The following is a 22,270-nucleotide window of genomic DNA, read 5'->3' as shown; positions in this document are numbered from 1 at the left end:
CTATGTTGAACATAATAAACGGCTCTCTATCCACCGGATGTGTACCAAACTCACTAAAAGTGGCAGTAATAAAGCCTCTCTTGAAAAAGCCAAACCTTGACCCAGAAAATATAAAAAACTATCGGCCTATATCGAATCTTCCATTCCTCTCAAAAATCTTAGAAAAGGCTGTTGCTCAGCAACTCACTGCCTTCCTGAAGACAAACAATGTATATGAAATGCTTCAGTCTGGTTTTAGACCCCATCATAGCACTGAGACGGCACTTGTGAAGGTGGTAAATGACATTTTAATGGCATCGGACCGAGGCTCTGCATCTGTCCTCGTGCTCCTAGACCTTAGTGCTGCTTTTGATACCATCGATCACCACATTCTTTTGGAGAGATTGGAAACCCAAATTGGTCTACACGGACAAGTTCTGGCCTGGTTTAGATCTTATCTGTCGGAAAGATATCAGTTTGTCTCTGTGGATGGTTTGTCCTCTGACAAATCAACTGTAAATTTCGGTGTTCCTCAAGGTTCCGTTTTAGGACCGCTGTTGTTTTCACTATATATTTTACCTCTTGGGGATGTTATTCGAAAACATAATGTTAACTTTCACTGCTATGCGGATGATACACAGCTGTACATTTCAATGAAACATGGTGAAGCCCCAAAATTGCCCTCGCTAGAAGCATGTGTTTCAGACATAAGGAAGTGGATGGCAGCAAACTTTCTACTTTTAAACTCGGATAAAACAGAGATGCTTGTTCTAGGTCCCAAGAAACAAAGAGATCTTCTGTTGAATCTGACAATTAATCTTAATGGTTGTACAGTTATCTCAAATAAAACTGTGAAGGACCTCGGCGTTACTCTGGACCCTGATCTCTCTTTTGAAGAACATATCAAGACCATTTCAAGGACAGCTTTTTTCCATCTACGTAACATTGCAAAAATCAGAAACTTTCTGTCCAAAAATGATGCAGAAAAATTAATCCATGCTTTTGTCACTTCTAGGTTAGACTACTGCAATGCTCTACTTTCCGGCTACCCGGATAAAGCACTAAATAAACTTCAGTTAGTGCTAAATACGGCTGCTAGAATCCTGACTAGAACCAAAAAATTTGATCATATTACTCCAGTGCTAGCCTCCCTACACTGGCTTCCTGTCAAAGCAAGGGCTGATTTCAAGGTTTTACTGCTAACCTACAAAGCATTGCATGGGCTTGCTCCTACCTATCTCTCTGATTTGGTCCTGCCGTACATACCTACACGTACGCTACGGTCACAAGACGCAGGCCTCCTAATTGTCCCTAGAATTTCTAAGCAAACAGCTGGAGGCAGGGCTTTCTCCTATAGAGCTCCATTTTTATGGAACGGTCTGCCTACCCATGTCAGAGACGCAAACTCGGTCTCAACCTTTAAGTCTTTACTGAAGACTCATCTCTTCAGTGGGTCATATGATTGAGTGTAGTCTGGCCCAGGAGTGGGAAGGTGAACGGAAAGGCTCTGGAGCAACGAACCACCCTTGCTGTCTCTGCCTGGCCGGTTCCCCTCTTTCCACTGGGATTCTCTGCCTCTAACCCTATTACAGGGGCTGAGTCACTGGCTTGCTGGGGCTCTCTCATGCCGTCCCTGGAGGGGGTGCGTCACCTGAGTGGGTTGATTCACTGATGTGGTCATCCTGTCTGGGTTGGCGCCCCCCCCCTTGGGTTGTGCCGTGGCGGAGATCTTTGCGGGCTATACTCAGCTTTGTCTCAGGATGGTAAGTTGGTGGTTGAAGATATCCCTCCAGTGGTGTGGGGGCTGTGCTTTGGCAAAGTGGGTGGGGTTATATCCTTCCTGTTTGGCCCTGTCCGGGGGTGTCCTCGGGTGGGGCCACAGTGTCTCCTGACCCCTCCTGTCTCAGCCTCCAGTATTTATGCTGCAGTAGTTTATGTGTCGGGGGCTGGGGTCAGTTTGTTATATCTGGAGTACTTCTCCTGTCCAATTCGGTGTCCTGTGTGAATCTAAGTGTGCGTTCTCTAATTCTCTCCTTCTCTCTCTCGGAGGACCTGAGCCCTAGGACCATGCCCCAGGACTACCTGACATGATGACTCCTTGCTGTCCCCAGTCCACCTGGCCGTGCTGCTGCTCCAGTTTCAACTGACCTGAGCCCTAGGACCATGCCCCAGGACTACTTGACATGATGACTCCTTGCTGTCCCCAGTCCACCTGGCCGTGCTGCTGCTCCAGTTTCAACTGTTCTGCCTTATTATTATTCGACCATGCTGGTCATTTATGAACATTTGAACATCTTGGCCATGTTCTGTTATAATCTCTACCCGGCACAGCCAGAAGAGGACTGGCCACCCCACATAGCCTGGTTCCTCTCTAGGTTTCTTCCTAGGTTTTGGCTTTTCTAGGGAGTTTTTCCTAGCCACCGTGCTTCTACACCTGCATTGCTTGCTGTTTGGGGTTTTAGGCTGGGTTTCTGTACAGCACTTTGAGATATCAGCTGATGTACGAAGGGCTATATAAATAAATTTGATTTGATTTTGATTTGATCCAAAACATAAAGCAAAATCTACAATGGAATGGTTCAAAAATAAACATATCCAGGTGTTAGAATGGCCAAGTCAAAGTCCAGACCTGAATCCAATCGAGAATCTGTGGAAAGAACTGAAAACTGCTGTTCACAAATGCTCTCCATCCAACCTCACTGAGCTCGAGCTGTTTTGCAAGGAGGAATGGGAAAAAATGTCAGTCTCTCGATGTGCAAAACTGATAGAGACATATCCCAAGCGACTTACAGCTGTAATCGCAGCAAAAGGTGGCGCTACAAAGTATTAACTTAACTTCTTGAAACTCCCCATCCCGGATCCGGGTTTGTGACTAAAGCCTCAGGCTCATTAGCATAACGCAACGTTAACGATTTCTGAAAATCGCAAATAAAATGAAAATAATGCGTCTGCTCTCAAGCTTAGCCTTTTCTTAACAACACTGTCATCTCAGATTTTCAAAATATGCTTTTGAACCATAGAAATTGACTAATTTGTGTAAGAGTATGCAAAGCTAGCATAGCATTTTGAGTAGCATTTAGCACGCAACATTTTCACAAAAACCAGATAACCAAATAAATAAAATCATTTACCTTTGAAGAGCTTCTGATGTTTTCAATGAGGAGACTCTCAGTTACATACCAAATGCGCAGTTTTTCCTGAAAGCGTCTGTGTGTAGGAGAAATCGTTCCGTTTTCTACATTGCGTCTGGCTACCGAAACGAACCGAAAATTCAGTCACCTACAACGTAAAACTTTTTCCGGATTAACTACATAATATCGACCGAAACATGGCAAACGTTGTTTGGAATCAATCCTCAAGGTGTTTTTTCACATATCTCTTCATTGATATGCAGTTCGTGGAAGCTTGCTTTCCTCTCTGTATCCCATGGAAAAATACTGGCAGGTGACTTTTGCGCACCAATTTCGGCGCAGGACACCGGGCGGACACCTGGTAAATGTGGTCTCTTATGGTCAATCTTCCAATGATCTGCCTACAAATACGTCACAATGCTGCAGACACCTTGGGGAAACGACAGAAAGGGCAGGCTCATTCCTCTCGCATTCACAGCCATATAAGGAGACAATGGAAAACAGAGCCTCAAAAATCCTGCTCATTTCCTGGATGCCATCTCATCTTGGTTTTGCCTGAAGCTCACGTTCTAGGGCACGCACAGAGAATATCTTGGTAGTTCTGGACACGTCAGAGTGTTTTCTTTCGAAAGCTATCAATTATATGCATAGTCGAGCATCTTTTTGTGACAAAATATCTTGTTTAAAACGGGAACGTTTTTCATCCAAAAATGAAATAGCGCCCCCATAGATGTAAGAGGTTAAGGGGGCTGAATCATTTTGCACGCCCAATTTTTCAGTTTTTGATTTGTTAAAAAAGTTTGAAATATCCAATAAATGTCATTCCACTTCATGATTGTGTCCCACTTGTTGTTGATTCTTCACAAAAAAATACAGTTTTATATCTTTATGTTTGAAGCCTGAAATGTGGCAAAAGGTCGCAAAGTTCAAGGGGGCCGAATACTTTCGCAAGGCACTGTATATAGGGAATAGTGTGCCATTTCGGATGCAACCGCACTGTAGTGCTTGTGCCATATGTGTCAATAGAGAAACATTTATTTGTGGAGGCTACAAGCCAAACATGACTGACTTTACTTACAGGTGGATTCTGGGAGCTCAGAGCAGGTCCTGTTGAATGACCTGGCTGCAGTGAAGGAGACTGTGCTCTCGGTCCCCGGTGGCTTGAACACAGACCTGCAAGGACAAGCAGAGCCCTATTATCCCATCTTTACGTTGGTGTTGTAACCTTGGAGATACATTGCCCCTGTGTTCAAATACTTCTAGAATGCATCCTTCCTCCCTTCCTAGAGATATTCCACTGATCAGACCAAAACATCGTTGAAGGGAATCTCGTGGAAACCTTGCTTTTCCTTATCCAATCATGTCAGCTCAGAAGAAAGAAGTGAAGAAGGATGCTGTCAAAGTATTCAAACAATGCCTCAGATTCTGGTATATACTGCAAAAAAATCTGCCTCTATGTGAAGGGGTGGTACGCTGCTTTCAGCCCATATAAATCCTTATCACCCTAAAAATGATGTCTAGAGATATGTACAGTATGAATGGCTGTATTCTAGTAGAGAGAGAGAGACAATCATAGCCTACCCAAACTGTGTTTCCTTCCCTCTGCGGTGCACTAGGACTGTCAGGAGAAGCCCTACCATGGTGGCCACCAGCAGGCCCAGCAACAGACCCACCCACATATGGCCTCTCTGAGTCTGGGCTGCCACTGCTTTGTGGAACATAAACACACACACACAGTATAACAAACTAGCTTTACATACAACACAAAGCCGTGTCACCTTCAAATTTGGAGCATAGATTTCAAAACAACTAGACTACTAGTGGATAGTGACAGAGGACATAATAGTGACAGAGGGACTAATGTTGGATAGTGACAGAGGGACTAATGTTGGATAGTGACAGAGGGACTAATAGTGACAGAGGGACTAATGTTGGATAGTGACAGAGGGACTAATGTTGGATAGTGACAGAGGGACTAATAGTGACAGAGGGACTAATGTTGGATAGTGACAGAGGGACTAATAGTGACAGAGGGACTAATGTTGGATAGTGACAGAGGGACTAATGTTGGATAGTGACAGAGGGACTAATAGTGACAGAGGGACTAATGTTGGATAGTGACAGAGCGACTAATAGTGACAGAGGGACTAATGTTGGATAGTGACAGAGGAACTAATAGTGACAGAGGGACTAATAGTGGATAGTGACAGAGGGACTAATAGTGACAGAGGGACTAATGTTGGATAGTGACAGAGGGACTAATAGTGGATAATGACAGAGGGACTAATAGTGACAGAGGGACTAATAGTGACAGAGGGACTAATAGTGGACAGAGGGACTAATAGTGGACAGAGGGACTAATAGTGACAGAGGGACTAATAGTGGACAGAGGGACTAATAGTGGACAGAGGGACTAATAGTGGACAGAGGGACTAATAGTGGACAGAGGGACTAATAGTGACAGAGGGACTAATAGTGGACAGAGGGACTAATAGTGGACAGAGGGACTAATAGTAACAGAGGGACTAATAGTGGATAGTGACAGAGGGACTAATAGTGACAGAGGGACTAATAGTGGATAGTGACAGAGGGACTAAAAGTGACAGAGGGACTAATAGTGACAGAGGGACTAATAGTGGATAGTGACAGAGGCCGTTTTTAGACTTGACAGTTCATACAGATTTTGTATTCTGATCATAGAGTTATGATAATGGAATTCCCCAACACGTCGTACGTCTACATTTAAATGTGTCCACATTGTGTCTGGATTCCCTTTTCCTAGGTTATATTGAAATGCCAGTATGCAAACGGTGGAAAAGACTCAATTCGATAACACAACTTGATGGCAGTAGCCATCTACTATAGCTAACTAACCAACTAACCTCTGTAGCCAGCCAGCCAGCCAGCAAAGCTAAAGGGATTGCAAACAGGTTAGCATAACTCTAGCCAAACAAGAAATTGTTTTCCTAATTAGCTAGCATTTATGAAGCCAGGAAACACGTTCCTCACATGCTAGGAATGTATTTCCTCCAACATTTAATGAGTCTTTCACTTCCAAAACACAAGTTTTCAGGAGACTTGTGTTGGCGAAGTGCTGATGACGTTTCCCACTGTACACTCTCTGAAGCCTGATTGGGTCTCGACTGCAGGTGGATCTCTCCTCAATGCGTCCCTGACCACCTGAAGTGGTCAGTCAGATCTGAACACAATCTGACCACAATGCCACTTGTTTGTCTTTTCAATACGATCTTTGTATTCTGATAGTAGCAGTCGCATGTAAGTGTCAAGTGTACACAACCAGCGTGACAGAGGGACTGATTGCGGTCGCGTGACAGAAGGGCTCACTGACCTGAGGCGGGCATGACCAGTACAGGCTGGCTCCAGGGCCCACAGCCAGCCACTGTACACGCCGACACCTGGAAGGTGGCGTTGAAGAAACGACCTCCACCAGACAGGTGGGCCATGTTCTCTTTAAAGAGCAACGCCTCCTGGAACACAACAACCAAAACGTATGTTAATGTGTGTTCTATTAAGACGTATTGCTTTGAGTTTAAGAAACTTAAAAACAAAGCTTCCATTGCAAATTAGATCCAAGTAAGTGCTGGCCTTTTATCACAGAGACACACATGCTTTGACACCACATCGAACAAAATATGGAGAGTGGTACTCAGTAATGTGTTGTATTTGCCCCAAATATAACACTTTGTATTCAAGAGAAAAAGTGAATTGCTTTGTCACATTTTTTGCAGTATTACTTTAATGCCTTGTTGCAAACAAAATGCTTTTTTTTATATATATTTGTATTATGTACAGACTTCCTTGTTTTTTCACTCTGTCAATTAGGTTAGTATTGTGGAGTAACTATAATGTTGTTGATCCATCCTCAGTTCTCCTATCACAGACATTAATACACTGTAATAAATGTTTTGGCATCATGGTGAAATCCCTGAGTGGTTTCTTTCCTCTCTGAGTTAGGAAGGACGCCTGTATCTTTGTAGTGACTGGGTGTATTGATACACCATCCAAAGTGTATTTAATAACTTCCCCATGCTCAAAGTGATATTCAGTGTCTTCTTTTTTTCTTTTCTTTTTAACCCATGTACCAATAGGTGCCCTTATCCCTGGTCTTTGTGGTAATTGTATGTGTGGGGTACAGAGATGAGGTAGTCATTCAAATATCATGACTTGGAGTGAGTCCATGCAACTTATGCGACTTGTTAAGCACATTTTTACTCCTGAATGTATTTAGTGTTGCCATAATAAAAGGGTTGAATACTTATTGATCCAAGACATTTCAGCTTTATTTTTAATGAATGTGTAACATTTTCAAAAACCGTATTTCCACTTTGACGTTATGAGGTACTGTGTGTCTAGGCCAGTGACAACACATCTGCGCGAATACTTTCTGGAGGCACTGTATGGTCATTATACAATTCTAGTGGCCAAGAAAGAAAAAAACAGATCACATGTAGCGAGCTCAAAGCGTTTAGATATCTCACCTGAACACCTGACAGATTGGGAGTCATAGAAAGGAGAGTAAAAAGACTATTGACCCATCTTCTATAGCAATGTCCCTATTAAAAACAACTAAACCCCTAGTATGGCCATAGAGACTTCTGGTATGGCCATAGAGACTTCTGGTATGGCCATAGAGACTTCTGGTATGGCCATAGAGACTTCTGGTATGGCCACAGAGACTTCTGGTATGGCCACAGAGACTTCTGGTATGGCCATAGAGACTTCTGGTATGGCCATAGAAACTTCTGGTATGGCCATAGAAACTTCTGGTATGGCCATAGAAACTTCTGGTATGGCCATAGAGACTTCTGGTATGGCCATAGAAACTTCTGGTATGGCCATTGGATTGTGAACATAGTCATACTGTAATGTACCACATTCCATAATAACAGAAACATAGGGATTGTAATTAATAAGAAGTAGATTGTTGACAGCAGCTGAAGACTGGTGTCGGCTGGCTGTGGTTATTGTATGCTCCACTGACCAATGTCTACTGTGACTGAGAATTTGGCATATTAAATTACTGAAATGTGTATTGATCTGCACAGCCAGAGACTATTTTCTTCAGTTTATTTTCTTCCTGCAGCTTTTGCTATCATCTGAGGTATATACGAGATTCCTTCAGTGTGTATAGGTGTATGGGTCTGAACCTGTCCCTCTCCTCCCAGGTTCCACTGGACTTTGTAGGCCATCAGTTTCCCCTGCAACTCATTGTCGTCCAAGCTCGCCCAGTTCAGGGACAGATGCTGTTCAGTTAGTTCAAAGGTCAGGTTCCGGGGGGCAGCAGAGGGCACTAGGAAGAAAGAAGACACAGGGACAGTTTCACGACAATACTTTACATTTCATCAAAGAACAATACGGGGTTGCCATTGTATATGTCCATGCTGACATCACACCCTTGGTCCTAATCCTTAAAAAAACGTTAACAGATCTAAAGGGTCTGGATAGGTATAAGCATTATTGCTTCCACTTCTGCAAACATATGGACATTTATTCATTAATCGCTGCTACAGATTATTATTTTTTAAATAATTTTCATTATTTTATTTAACTTAGTCCTGCATGTTGGAGCTCGGAGCCTAAGATTTTCATTGTACCCTCCAATCACACCTGCAACCCTGCACATGTGACTATTAAACACTGAATGGGATATAAGGGAAAGGGCCAAGATTAAGGTATACTTCGGGATTTTGGCAATGAGGCCCTTTATCTACTCCAGCCGTCAGATGAACTTGTGGATAAAAAATGTTTGTCTCTGTGTCCAGTATGAAGGAAGTTCGAGGTAGTTTTGCAAGCCAATGCTAACTAGCTTTAGCGCAATGACTAAGTCTATGGGTATTTACTGGACGTCTATGGGTATTTACTGGACGTCTATGGGTATTTACTGGACGTCTATGGGTATTTACTGTACGTCTATGGGTATTTACTGGACGTCTATGGGTATTTACTGGACGTCTATGGGTATTTACTGGACGTCTATGGGTATTTACTGGACGTCTATGGGTATTTACTGGACGTCTATGGGTATTTACTGGACGTCTATGGGTATTTACTGGACGTCTATGGGTATTTACTGGACGTCTATGGGTATTTACTGGACGTCTATGGGTATTTACTGGAAGTCTATGGGTATTTACTGGAAGTCTATGGGTATCTACTATCATGCTAGTAGATATCCATAGACTTCCAGTCATTGCTAGTTAGCAATAGCTTGCGAAACTACTTCTAACTTCCTTCATAATGCACACAGACATAAAAATGGTATCCACAAGTTCATCTGACTCTGGGAAAGTAGATAATCCCGAAGCAAATTGAGACCGGCTTCAGGTCACCCTAAAATGAGACCCCAATCGTTCCTGCAGTGGCCTCCTTGACCAGCGTGTGTCGACAATGAGACAACAGGGTTTAGTTCAGCAGTGCAGCACATTGATATGGATTGAGGGCATGCACAATGGTTCATTGTACAAGTGGGACTGGAATCCACTGGCCTGTGTCCAGCACTGGCAGTTTACAAACATACAAACAAGGTCGCCACCAGAAACCCCCACTCCACTGCTCCCCTTAGACGAGCTCCCATGATCACCTCGAAACTCAAACGCCTGTCCCACTTATCTTAACAACCCTCATTTAAAACTGAAACTTAGACTGTATCCTATATGAACATGAAGGGGTGGATTCCCAGACAAAGATTAAGCTAATGCTTAGTCCTAGACTAAAAAGACAACTTAATGGAGAATCTCCTTCAAATTCTTTTTGGTCCAAGATTTGGGTTAATCTGTGTCTGCTTAACCATCTCTAAATGTTTCATGTTACTTTGACAGAGTAACAACTTTGAAAGGTCATCTGTGGGGCTGTGAGACATAGAGGGCCACAAACACAGAGAATCATTATGTTCTCATTGTGATAAGGTTGCTACTCGCCATACTGTTGCATGGATCGTCACATGCTATTGATGTCCAGCTGATGATGTGAGTGCAGTTGGTAGAAAATGACAACAAAAACAACAGTTGATGAACAAAAGGGCTAAGTCCCAAATGGCACCCTATTCCCTTTATAGTGCACTACTTTTGACCCGGGCCCATAGGAATAGGGTGCCATTTGGAACTCAGCCCTGTTCAGCCCCAGATATGTCATCATCTATTCTAGTGACTGGATGCACACCTGCTTCTGGTGTCTGAAAGTCCAGCCAGCCAGAGAACGGGGATGTCCCCACCTCATTGTCACAGCACACTCTAACGCTGTAGTTGGAGTAGCAGCTCAGCCCATTGAGGATCTGTTGGAACGGTGGAACCTTCACACGCTGGTCTCGAACTTCCACCTTCCTCCCAGAGTTCTTAGACATCTGTAAAAGGTATGGAAGGAAGTTAGCGGTAGTTTAGCATTAGCTGGCAAAACTACCTCTAAATTCCTTCATACTGGACACAGAGACATTAACATGGTATCCATGAGTTCATGGGGAAGTAGATAAAGGGCCGTTGCCAAAATCTCGAAGTATCTCTTTAAAAATCGTCATGTTTCCATTGCCAAATTCTTTCATTCCAATATTGAAACTGAGGTCTAAATACTCAGGCTGTCTTAAATGTTTAAAAAATGGGTATGTGGTTTTCATTATCTCAGTCTAGGCCAAACATTCATCCACGGCTTTAATGGAATTCTGATGGTTGTCACTCCCATCTTAAAATAGCACTGACAACAACCACCACATTTCGTAATAATAACTCATTTATCAACTGCATATTATGGTTGCTTTATTGAAAATCGAAATGTAAGATTTAGGTTATATGAACTTAGTACTGACACAGGACATCTCAGTGGTGTTGGTTCAGTCTTAGTTACTGTACCTGGATGGTGCAGGCTGACAGGTCAGAGTGTCCAGTGAAGCCTGGGCTCCAGGCCAGCGTGACATTGTTCTCCACCATGTGGACCACCTGCACACCTTTAGGGGCTGCTGGGAGGACTGCAGTCAATTAAAGAACAGGGTTTTAGATTTACAAACATCCAACTGTGAACAGAAGCTGGACTCGGGGCCGATAAGCCTAGCTAAATTACAGCAGCATACTGTAACGTGCATTGACTAACCAGTCTTTATCAAGCAGCGTATTCTAATCTGAAAAATGACTTAGTCACACTCATGACAGCATTGATTATTCATGAATTTCTCACCTTTAATGTGCACAGTGCCTGTTCGAGATACTGAGATACCTCTGGCATTCTTGGCTTCACAGTAGAACTTGATGCTGTTATTAACACCTACAGGGAACAGAGGAGGGAGACATGGTGTACTCGATGATGTGATGTACTCAACAGCATGCCAGAGCCTTTTTAAAAGGTAAGCTGCCAGTTTATGCCAAAAGAGAGTGCTAAACCAGTCCCCTGCAATTATGCCTGACCAACAGTCTTTCTCCAATGTAAATGAGCAATTTTCACACACTGGACAGTAGGCAATGCATACCAGAGTGGAGTACTGTATATGAAGTGCTGTGAGTGTTTGTAGTACACTTGGCTCTTAAGGATCAAATAGATTTTGGCACTACCAATTTGAACAAACCAGCTACTGAAACTACACAAGGAAACAAGGTCAGCACAATGAATAACTCCTTAACTAGACTGTCATGACAAGCCTGTTGTATCCCTCCATTAAATAAATGTCCTTGGTCTAATCCTTCATGGCAAATATGTTAACAGAAAGGCGGGTGTTTGTGTGTGTACTGTACAGTGATTACTACCAGGCACTGTGGGACACTGCCTGGTTATTCATCAACTAACTGACGATCACAAAAAAAACATGTCAGAGTCATAACAGAGAACCATCAGCTGGGCTAAAACGTTTCTGGTTACTCTCACAGATAGGAAAACATCAACGCCTGTTAAGTTGACTATGTGGCTGCCGCATTCCTGACTCAGAGTTGGCACTTAGCAGCAAACTATTTGTATGCACCCAAAAGGAACCCTTTTCCCTATATAGTGCACTACATTTGACCAGAGTTCTATGGGCCCTGGTCAAAAGTAGTGCACTACATTGGGAATATGATTCCATTTGGGACACAACCTTATAATGAGAGGTTCTGGTCAGCAGTGTTGATTGAGATGAATGAGATGAAAGGGCCAGGCAGGTCCAGTTACATGGCAGAGTGTAGGGGGCTCCTTATTACTGAAACAGAACCAGCTCAACATAAAAGGAGAAATTAAAGAGGAGAGACACTAACATGAAAAGCTTGCATATCACAAGAACGGAATAAAACACAACTAATGAAAAATCCAGTCAATTTACTTCTGTGGATGGGATGTGACAGAGGACTGGCTAGTGTCAAACAAAACTCGTACACTTTTATGTGTTTTCAACCAATTACAACACATTTCCAATCTCAGGTCAAGACATTTGTCCTTTCACATGAGGGGAAACACTATATGGCAGGTGAGGTCATTGGTTTCCCCTCTATATATATATATATATATATATATAAAAAAAGTCAAACATTCAGTGCTGTGCGTACGCTCATTAAAGAATGTATTTTAATTTTTTTATTCAACCTTATTTAACTAGGCAAGTCAGTTAAGAACAAATTGTTATTTACAATGACGGCCTACCAGAAGGTAAAAGGCCTCCTGTGGGGACCGGGGCTGGGATTAAATAAAAATATAGGACAAAACACACATCACGGCAAGAGAGACAACACTACATAAAGAGAGACCTAAGATAACATAGAAAGGCAGCAACACAACATGACAACAACATGGTAGCAACATAACATGGTAGCAGCACAAAACATGGTACAAAAATTATTGGGCACAGACAACAGTACAAAGGGCAAGAAGGTAGAGACGACAATACATCATATAAAGCAGCCACAACTGTCAGTAAGAGTGTCCATGATTGAGTCTTTGAATGAAGAGATGGAGATAAAACTGTCCAGTTGGAGTGTTTGCTGCAGCTCGGTCCAGTCATTAGCTGCAGCGAACTGAAAAGACGAGCGACCCAGGGATGTGTGTGCTTTGGGGACCTTTACCAGAATGTGACTGGCAGAACAGGTGTTGTATGTGGAGGATGAGGGCTGCAGTAGATACAATTGAAGTCGGAAGTTTACATACACCTTAGCCAAATGTATTTAAACTCAGTTTTTCACAATTCCTGACATTTAATCCTAGTTAAAAAATCCCTGTTTTAGGTCAGTTAGGATCACCACTTTATTTTAAGAATGTGAAATGTCAGAATAATAGTAGAGAGAATGATTTATTTCAGCTTTTATTTCTTTCATCACACTCCCAATGGGTCAGAAGTTTACATCCACTCAATTAGTATTTGGTAGCATTGCCTTTAAATGATTTAACTTGGGTCAAACGTTTCAGGTAGCCTTCCACAAGCTACCCACAATAAGTTGGGTGAATTTTGGCCCATTCCTCCCGACAGAGCAGGTGTAACTGAGTCAGGTTTGTAGGCCTCCTTGCTCGCACACGCTTTTTCAGTTCTACCCACAAATTTTCTATAGGATTGAGGTCAGGGCTTTGTGATGGCCACTCCAATACCTTGATTTTGTTGTCCTTAAGCCATTTTGCCACAACTTTGGAAGTACGCTTGGGGTCATTGTCCATTTGGAAGACCCATGTCTTGAGATGTTGATTCAATATATCCACATAATTTTCCTACCTCATGATGCCATCTATTTTGTGAAGTGCACCAGTCTCTCCTGCAGCAAAGCAACCCCACAACATGATGCTGCCACCTCCGTGCTTCACGGTTGGGATGGTGTTCTCGGCTTGCAAGCACCCCCCCTTTTCCTCCAAACATAACAATGGTAGATGTCCTAACCAACTTGCCAAAACTATAGTTTGTTAACAAGAAATTTGTGGAGTGTTTGAAAAACGAGTTTTAATGACTCCAACCTACAGTGCCTTGCGAAAGTATTCGGCCCCCTTGAACTTTGCGACCTTTTGCCACATTTCAGGCTTCAAACATAAAGATATAAAACTGTATTTTTTTGTGAAGAATCAACAACAAGTGGGACACAATCATGAAGTGGAACGACATTTATTGGATATTTCAAACTTTTTTAACAAATCAAAAACTGAAAAATTGGGCGTGCAAAATTATTCAGCCCCCTTAAGTTAATACTTTGTAGCACCACCTTTTGCTGCGATTACAGCTGTAAGTCGCTTGGGGTATGTCTCTATCAGTTTTGCACATCGAGAGACTGAAATGTTTTCCCATTCCTCCTTGCAAAACAGCTCGAGCTCAGTGAGGTTGGATGGAGAGCATTTGTGAACAGCAGTTTTCAGTTCTTTCCACAGATTCTCGATTGGATTCAGGTCTGGACTTTGACTTGGCCATTCTAACACCTGGATATGTTTATTTTTGAACCCTTCCATTGTAGATTTTGCTTTATGTTTTGGATCATTGTCTTGTTGGAAGACAAATCTCCATCCCAGTCTCAGGTCTTTTGCAGACTCCATCAGGTTTTCTTCCAGAATGGTCCTGTATTTGGCTCCATCCATCTTCCCATCAATTTTAACCATCTTCCCTGTCCCTGCTGAAGAAAAGCAGGCCCAAACCATGATGATGCCACCACCATGTTTGACAGTGGGGATGGTGTGTTCAGGGTGATGAGCTGTGTTGCTTTTACGCCAAACATAACGTTTTGCATTGTTACCAAAAAGTTCAATTTTGGTTTCATCTGACCAGAGCACCTTCTTCCACATGTTTGGTGTGTCTCCCAGGTGGCTTGTGGCAAACTTTAAAACGACACTTTTTATGGATATCTTTAAGAAATGGCTTTCTTCTTGCCACTCTTCCATAAAGGCCAGATTTGTGCAATATACGACTGATTGTTGTCCTATGGACAGAGTCTCCCACCTCAGCTGTAGATCTCTGCAGTTCATCCAGAGTGATCATGGGCCTCTTGGCTGCATCTCTGATCAGTCTTCTCCTTGTATGAGCTGAAAGTTTAGAGGGACGGCCAGGTCTTGGTAGATTTGCAGTGGTCTGATACTCCTTCCATTTCAATATTATCGCTTGCACAGTGCTCCTTGGGATGTTTAAAGCTTGGGAAATCTTTTTGTATCCAAATCCGGCTTTAAACTTCTTCACAACAGTATCTCGGACCTGCCTGGTGTGTTCCTTGTTCTTCATGATGCTCTCTGCGCTTTTAACGGACCTCTGAGACTATCACAGTGCAGGTGCATTTATACGGAGACTTGATTACACACAGGTGGATTGTATTTATCATCATTAGTCATTTAGGTCAACATTGGATCATTCAGAGATCCTCACTGAACTTCTGGAGAGAGTTTGCTGCACTGAAAGTAAAGGGGCTGAATAATTTTGCACGCCCAATTTTTCAGTTTTTGATTTGTTAAAAAGGTTTGAAATATCCAATAAATGTCGTTCCACTTCATGATTGTGTCCCACTTGTTGTTGATTCTTCACAAAAAAATACAGTTTTATATCTTTATGTTTGAAGCCTGAAATGTGGCAAAAGGTCGCAAAGTTCAAGGCGGCCGAATACTTTCGCAAGGCACTGTAAGTGTATGTAAACTTCAACTGTATCTCAGAGAGCTGGGAGTGAGGCCTAAGAGGGTTTTATAAATAAGCATCAACCAGTGGGTCTTGTGACGGGTTTCGAGATGACCAGTTTATAGAGGAGTATAGAGTGCAGTGATGTGTCCGATAAGGAGCATTGGTGGCACATCTGATGGCCGAATGGTAAAGAACATCTAGGTCGCTCGAGGGCACCCTAACCTGCCGATCTATAAATTATGTTTCTCCAATCTAGCATGGGTAGGATGGTCATCTGAATCCGGGTTAGTTTGGTAGCTGGGGTGAAAGAGGAGCAATTATTATAGAGGAAACCAAGTCTAGATTTAACTTAAACCTGCAGCTTTAAGATGTGCTGAGGGAAGGACAGTGTACCGTCTAGCCATACTCCCAAGTACTTGTATGAGGTGACTACCTCAAGCTCTAAACCCTCAGAGGTCGCAATAACACCTGTGGGGAGAGGGGCATTCTTCTTACCAAACCAACTTTTGTTTTGGGGGTGATCAGGACAAGGTTCAGTACAGAGAAAGCTTGTTTGACACTAAGAAAGCTTTGTTGTGGGGTGTTTAACACAAAATCCAGGGAGTGGCCAGCTGAGTATAAGACTGTATCATCTGCATGTAAATGGATGAGAGAGCTTCCTACTGCCTGAGCTATATTGTTGATGTAAATTGAGAAGAGCGTGGGGCCTAGGATTGAGCCTTGGGCTACACCCTTGGTGACAGAGCAAGAAAGAGCAAGACAGCCCTTCAGTAGCCTTACACCCATTGAGAATAACCTTTGGCTTAGTTCTACCATTCAAACAGTTATATTTCCAACTCATGGGCAGAGCTCAAGGACAAGTAAGAATGCTATAAAACTATAATCCGTTCCTTGTAATGACTAATGGCACTCTTACAACAGATATAGACGGCAGTCCACCTTATTGAACTTACAGTATGTGAAAATGCCACACTCTGATCTGACTCATTCTTATGATTCATCATATCACTGTTGATTTAACCAGCCAGAGGGAGGGGAGAAGCAGCAGAAATAGGATATTGCACAGTTGTCTATAGTCGGTTCTTCAAATCATCTCTCTTCACCACCTCCTAAAAACCTTCTCATTGGAGGAGAAGGCCCGTGGGGAGGAACCTCAGATCTTCTCCCACAATGCATTTTGAGAAGGTGAGAGGAGATGATGCAAGGAATCAAGGAAAGTAAAGAGATTTCAGGATTGAATCAAGGAAAGATTGAATAACAACCCTGGTAGAGACTTACCGTTAACATGGAGTACAGATGGAGAGGAAGTGAAGTCTCCCTCCTGTACTCCTCCCAGCCACCACAGCACCTCCACCGGGCCCGGGGGACCCACAGCAGTACACGTCAGGTTAAAGGGCATGCCAGGGATCGTGGCTACGTCTTGGGGCTCAAGTGTAAAGTGGGGGACACCTTGAGAAAGAACCAATGTTATTGAAAAAAAGGCCATTGTGTTGAGAGAAAGAGACAGACAGGACAACATTTATTGATTTAAACGCATTGATTTACCCTCTACTGTTATCCAGGCGGGCTCCGAAGAGATGGTCGAGCCTCGGAACTCTACCTCACACCAGTACTTCCCTGTATCCTGCTGCTGGACCGACTTCACACTGAAACCACCCGGACAGAAAGACACACTCAGTGATTCCCCTAGTACTTAACATGATAATGCAAAAAAAATTAATTTCATTTCAAAATGATGTAGTAATTCTATAAACCAAATTATTCCCTGAGCACGTCCAAAAACACCTCTCCTAAAAAGATGTGGATTAGTACTGATAGATGAGGGGAGACCCAATAGGCAGAATGGAGGTAAAAGCCCATCACATATAACTAGGTAGCAGAAGAAACATGTACAATACAGATAAAGAACCCCTGGAAGATATGTTGAGAGATGAAGTAGGCGGTTGTGGAAAAAGTACCCAATTGTCATACTTGAGTAAAAGATAATAGAAAATGACTAATGTAAGAGTTAAGGTAAGTCACCCAGTAAAATACTACTGGAGTAAAAGTCAAAAAGTATTTGGTTTCAAAAGTATCAAAAGTAAATGTAATTGCAAAAATATACTTAAGTAACAAAAGTATAAATCATCTCAAATTCCTTATAAAGAAAACCAGACATACTTTTTTTGTTACATTTAAGGATAGTCAGGGGCACATCATCACTCAGACATAATTTACAAACTAAGCATTTATGTTTAATGAGTCCTCCAGATCAGAGGCAGTAGGGATGACCAGGGATGTTCTCTTGATAAAAGTGTGTGAATTGGACCATTTTCTTGTCCTGTTTAGCATTCAAAATCTAACGACTACTTTTGGGTGTCAGGGAAAATGTAAAAAGTACATCACTTTCTTTAGGAATGTAGTGAAGTAAAAGTAGTCAAAAATATAAATAGTAAAGTACAGATACTTTAAAGTACTACTTAAGTCGTTTTTGGGTATGTTTTACTTAAGTACTTTAAACCACTGGAAGTAGGACAATAACTAATTGTAGTAATAAACTAGCTTGGGTAAATTTTCACTCAGCAGGAGTACATGTGTATTTGTTTTAGGAGTCACTCAGGAAACCATTGCCTGCATTGACAGGTCCTACTCACTCATAGATCAGTCAGTTGTTTAGCAACAAAACCGATGCATGCGCAACTGTAGAGCAAAACAGGCGGAGTTTGCTTAGAATCAAAGGATTGTTGACAACTTGTAAACCAGTATATTTTCTCTCCAAATGTTATTGAAAACATAAATATGTTTGCACAATGAGCACTTGTCTCTCAAATACATTGTTACAATTGTTGGTTAGCTAGCTACACAAGAGTCAAAACACCTCAAAATATGGTATCAATAACAAGGTACAATGAGCTGAAACAAGCCACCTAACATAAGTCAGCTTGTTGTCATCATTGTTGCTAGCTACAGTGGTAAGAAAAAGTATGTGAACCCTTTGGAAATACCTGGATTTCTGCATAAATTGGTCATAAAATTTGATTCGATCTTCATCTAGGTCATAACAATAGACAATCACAGTGTGCTAATAACACACAAACAATTATACGTTTTCATGTCTTTATTAAACATACCGTGTAAACATTCACAATGCAGCGTGGGAAAAGTATGTGAACCCTTGGATTTAATAACTGGTTGACCCTCCTTTGGCAGCAATAACCTCAACAAAACTTTTTCTGTAGTTGCGGCTCAGACCTGCACAACAGTCAGGAGGAATTTTGGACCATTCCACTTTACCAAACTGTTTCAGTTCAGCAACATTCTTGGGGTGTCTAGTGTGAAGTGCTCTCTTGAGGGCATCCCAATCGGGTTGAGGTCAGGACTGACTGGGCCACTCCATAAAGGCGTATTTTCTTCTGTTGAAGCCATTCTGTTGTTGATTTACCTCTGTGTTTTGGGTTGTCGTCCTGTTGCATCACCCAACTTCTGTGTAGCTTCAATTGGCGGACAGATAGCCTTATATTCTCCTGAAAAATGTCTTGATAAACTTGAGACTTCATTTTTCCGTCGATGATAGCAAGCTGTCCAGTCCCTGAGGCAGCCCCAGACCATTATGCTTCCTCCACCATGCTTTACAGTTGGTTTTGATGTTGGTGTGCTGTGCCTTTTTTCTCCACACATAGTGTTGAGTGTTCCTTCCAAACAACTCAACTTTAGTTTCATATGTCCACATAATATTTTGCCAGTAGCGCTGTGGAACATCCAGATGCTCTTTTGCAAACTTCCGACGTGCAGCAATGTTTTTTTTTGGACTACAGTGACTTCTTCCGTGGTGTCCTCCCATGAACACCATTTTTGTTTAGTGTTTTACGTATTGTAGATTCGCCAATAGAGATGTTAGCATGTTCCAGAGATTTCTGTAGGTCTTTCGCTGACACGGTAGGATTCTTCTTAACCTCATTGAGCATTCTGCTCTGTGCTCTCGCAGTCATCTTTGCAGGAGGCCACTCCTAGGGAGAGTAGCAACAGCGCTGAACTTTCTCCATTTATAGACAATTTGTCTTACTGTGGACTGATGGACATCAAGGCTTTTAGAGATACTTTTGTAACCCTTTCTAACTTCATGCAAGTCAACAATTCTTGATCTTAGTTCTTCTGAGATCTCTTTTGTTCGAGGCATGGTTCACATCAAGCAATGCTTCTTGTGAATAGCTAACTCAAATTTTGTGAGTGTTTTTTTAAAGGGCAGGGGAGCTCTAACCAACATCTCCAATCTGGTGTCATTGATTGGACGACAGGTTAGCTGACTCTTGACTCCAATTAGCTTTTGGAGAAGTCATTAGCCTACTGGTTCACATACTTTTTCCAACCTACACTGTGAATGTTTAAATGATGTATTCAATATAGACAAGACAAATACAACAATTTGTGTGTTATTTGTTTAAACACATTATGTCTGTCAATTGTTGTGACTTAGATGAAGATCATATCAAATTTGATGACCAATTTATGCAGAAATCAAGGTAATTCCAAAGGGTTCACATACTTTTTCTTGCCACTGTATCTCACTGTCCAGAATCATAACAACACACAGATTTCTGCCTCGTCGACACGCACGCATCATTTGTGACATTCTCACCTAACCCGTGTATGGTATCCCACTTCTGACAACAATCGCATCCAAACTCACCTCTCCAATCAACAACCAATGAAGGACTAGTCACTAGACCATACATATTAATCATTCTATCAATCTTGTCATTCTAGTTCCCTAGACTAGACACAGCAAATGGTGGATGTTCGTGGTATCTGGGACATTGTTGTGTGATGAGCATGAGCACACGGAAGGATACAGGAAAAAGGTTTCAGACTTCAGAGAGGTCAAACTGAAGACCTTTGAGCTTCAGTGCCTAGCGCATGTGCATGAGATTAACAGAAATGGCTGCCACTGGCAATGCAAGTTCACTTAACCATTAGGTCTAGCAGTCTGCACCAAGCTTTAGGTAATTCAGTCACATGCAGCTGAATGCATTCCAATCCAGCCTGCCCATTCCCCTCTTTGGGGCCTGGTTTACCTGCTGTGTGGGTTACAGTGGGGGTAGACCCCTGTCTCTCCACTTCAGCCATGTTATTTACAGGTTTTTCTCTCTCTGCCAGGGACAACACCTCCCCAAGCCAATTATTAAGCCTCACCCACATCCTCCTCGCCACTACCAGTACCCTAAACAACAAGTTCAGTTCCGCCGTGTAGAGCAGACCTGAGTTCAAATACTATGTGAATCATTTCAAATACCCAGGTCTGATGTTGAGTCAAAGCCAGGAACAGCATCAGTGCCTCTATTTACAGTATTACACTGCATGTTTCGTCATAACACGGAACAAACTCATACCATAACATACCGTGCCTGCCGATATGCTGTTGGCTATTCCCTGTAGTTGTACCTCCAAACATCCACAGCATATTTAAGCCAGACTTACCTAAGTTTGAATTTACACAAGGGCAAAGAATGTTGAAGGGTAATTTGCGAGACAGCTTCCCAATCATTTCTGGAGAAATGCAACACAATAAATGTGATGCTATGATGAATATGATGGAAGGTCTGAAGACATCTTCCAATCGGCCTATAAGGCGGTAAGGGTAACACTACTAGTAGGACAGGACTACTGAAGCACTGACCTGTGGAAGGTCTCCCAGTGGTGTTGCTCCAGGGGGATGTACATCTGGTCTGTACTGTACAGCTTCTCCCCATCCTTCATCCACACGATCTCCGGCTCACTCAGGCCCTCAATGGAACAACCCAGGCGAACCTTGTTGCCCTGGGTCACCGTGAGGTTGGCGGGGTTCTTGGTAAACCTGAGTCCTAAAGGGCAAGGGGTAGGAGTAACCAGAGACTTGAATGAGTCATTCATTAATAGCCTAAGTCCTGGTAATTTCTTCTTCACTACTCTAAATGCCAATCAGAAATTATAATGGATGGGATCTGAGGCTCCATCAGATTGCAATACATATGCAGCAGTGATCATTACAGGAGCGATAGCTAGATACCCCTTTATAGGTAGCCTACAAAATGGTGTTTGTTCAGTTATTGTAATGTGCAGGCATAAAACATTTTGAAGTAGAAATTGTGACATGGAATTGGTTTTCCAAAGATGTTTGAAAAATAGTTGTTTTTGCAAGAGTCTTTTGTCTGTAGAACTGCTTGTCTCCATTGTGTTGCTTGGGCCATTGCATGCAAGTTGGCTGAGTATCTGCATGCTCCGACCTAAGCCTGGGTGCAGACAGAGCAGACGTCATACAAGGCTGTAGAGGGCTGAAAGCTCTCCACTGTGGCAGCTTACTACAGCTGCTGGGTCTAGCTGCCTGCAACAGACCAACGGCCAGAGAAGTAATATCAATGACCATATTATACTACACTGCTCAGAGGCAGGGGAGTGTCCATGTCATCAAGCTAAATGTAGCCTGTAGGCCTACCTATCCTCCCACACCTTCACTCTGTTTAATGACTGTCTCATTAGTACATGTCCAGTCCAATGACCCGTTACCCAAATGCTATATAAGAGGCGGGTGGGGAAGCCTTCAAATACATGGGCCTATGTAAAATACTTATGCATTTTGGATCCAATGGAATAGTCCCAAAAAGTGTAAATCAATCAA

The 22,270-nt window shown here is 42.5% G+C and overlaps 1 protein-coding gene across 2 annotated transcripts in view; it reads right to left on the bottom strand.

The window, feature by feature from the left end:
• The window catches only part of LOC135525633 (tyrosine-protein kinase receptor TYRO3-like), a 40,119-nt gene that overhangs the window by 14,849 nt on the left and 3,000 nt on the right, over positions 1 to 22,270 (bottom strand). The window contains exons 2-11 of one of the 2 annotated variants that reach the window (XM_064953373.1): positions 21,293 to 21,476; positions 17,185 to 17,285; positions 16,918 to 17,088; positions 11,292 to 11,378; positions 10,970 to 11,085; positions 10,290 to 10,470; positions 8,279 to 8,421; positions 6,460 to 6,598; positions 4,692 to 4,818; positions 4,189 to 4,283 (exon numbers count right to left, since the gene is read on the bottom strand). In XM_064953373.1, the coding sequence (XP_064809445.1) occupies positions 4,189 to 4,283; positions 4,692 to 4,818; positions 6,460 to 6,598; positions 8,279 to 8,421; positions 10,290 to 10,470; positions 10,970 to 11,085; positions 11,292 to 11,378; positions 16,918 to 17,088; positions 17,185 to 17,285; positions 21,293 to 21,476 (1,344 nt within the window). The remainder of the gene's footprint in view (positions 1 to 4,188; positions 4,284 to 4,691; positions 4,819 to 6,459; positions 6,599 to 8,278; positions 8,422 to 10,289; positions 10,471 to 10,969; positions 11,086 to 11,291; positions 11,379 to 16,917; positions 17,089 to 17,184; positions 17,286 to 21,292; positions 21,477 to 22,270) is intronic. The other variant, XM_064953374.1, reaches the window with a different exon arrangement.

This window comes from Oncorhynchus masou, chromosome 32 (assembly GCF_036934945.1).
Source record: "Oncorhynchus masou masou isolate Uvic2021 chromosome 32, UVic_Omas_1.1, whole genome shotgun sequence".
NCBI lineage: Eukaryota > Metazoa > Chordata > Actinopteri > Salmoniformes > Salmonidae > Oncorhynchus > Oncorhynchus masou.
This window is presented reverse-complemented; position numbering and strand designations above follow the sequence as displayed.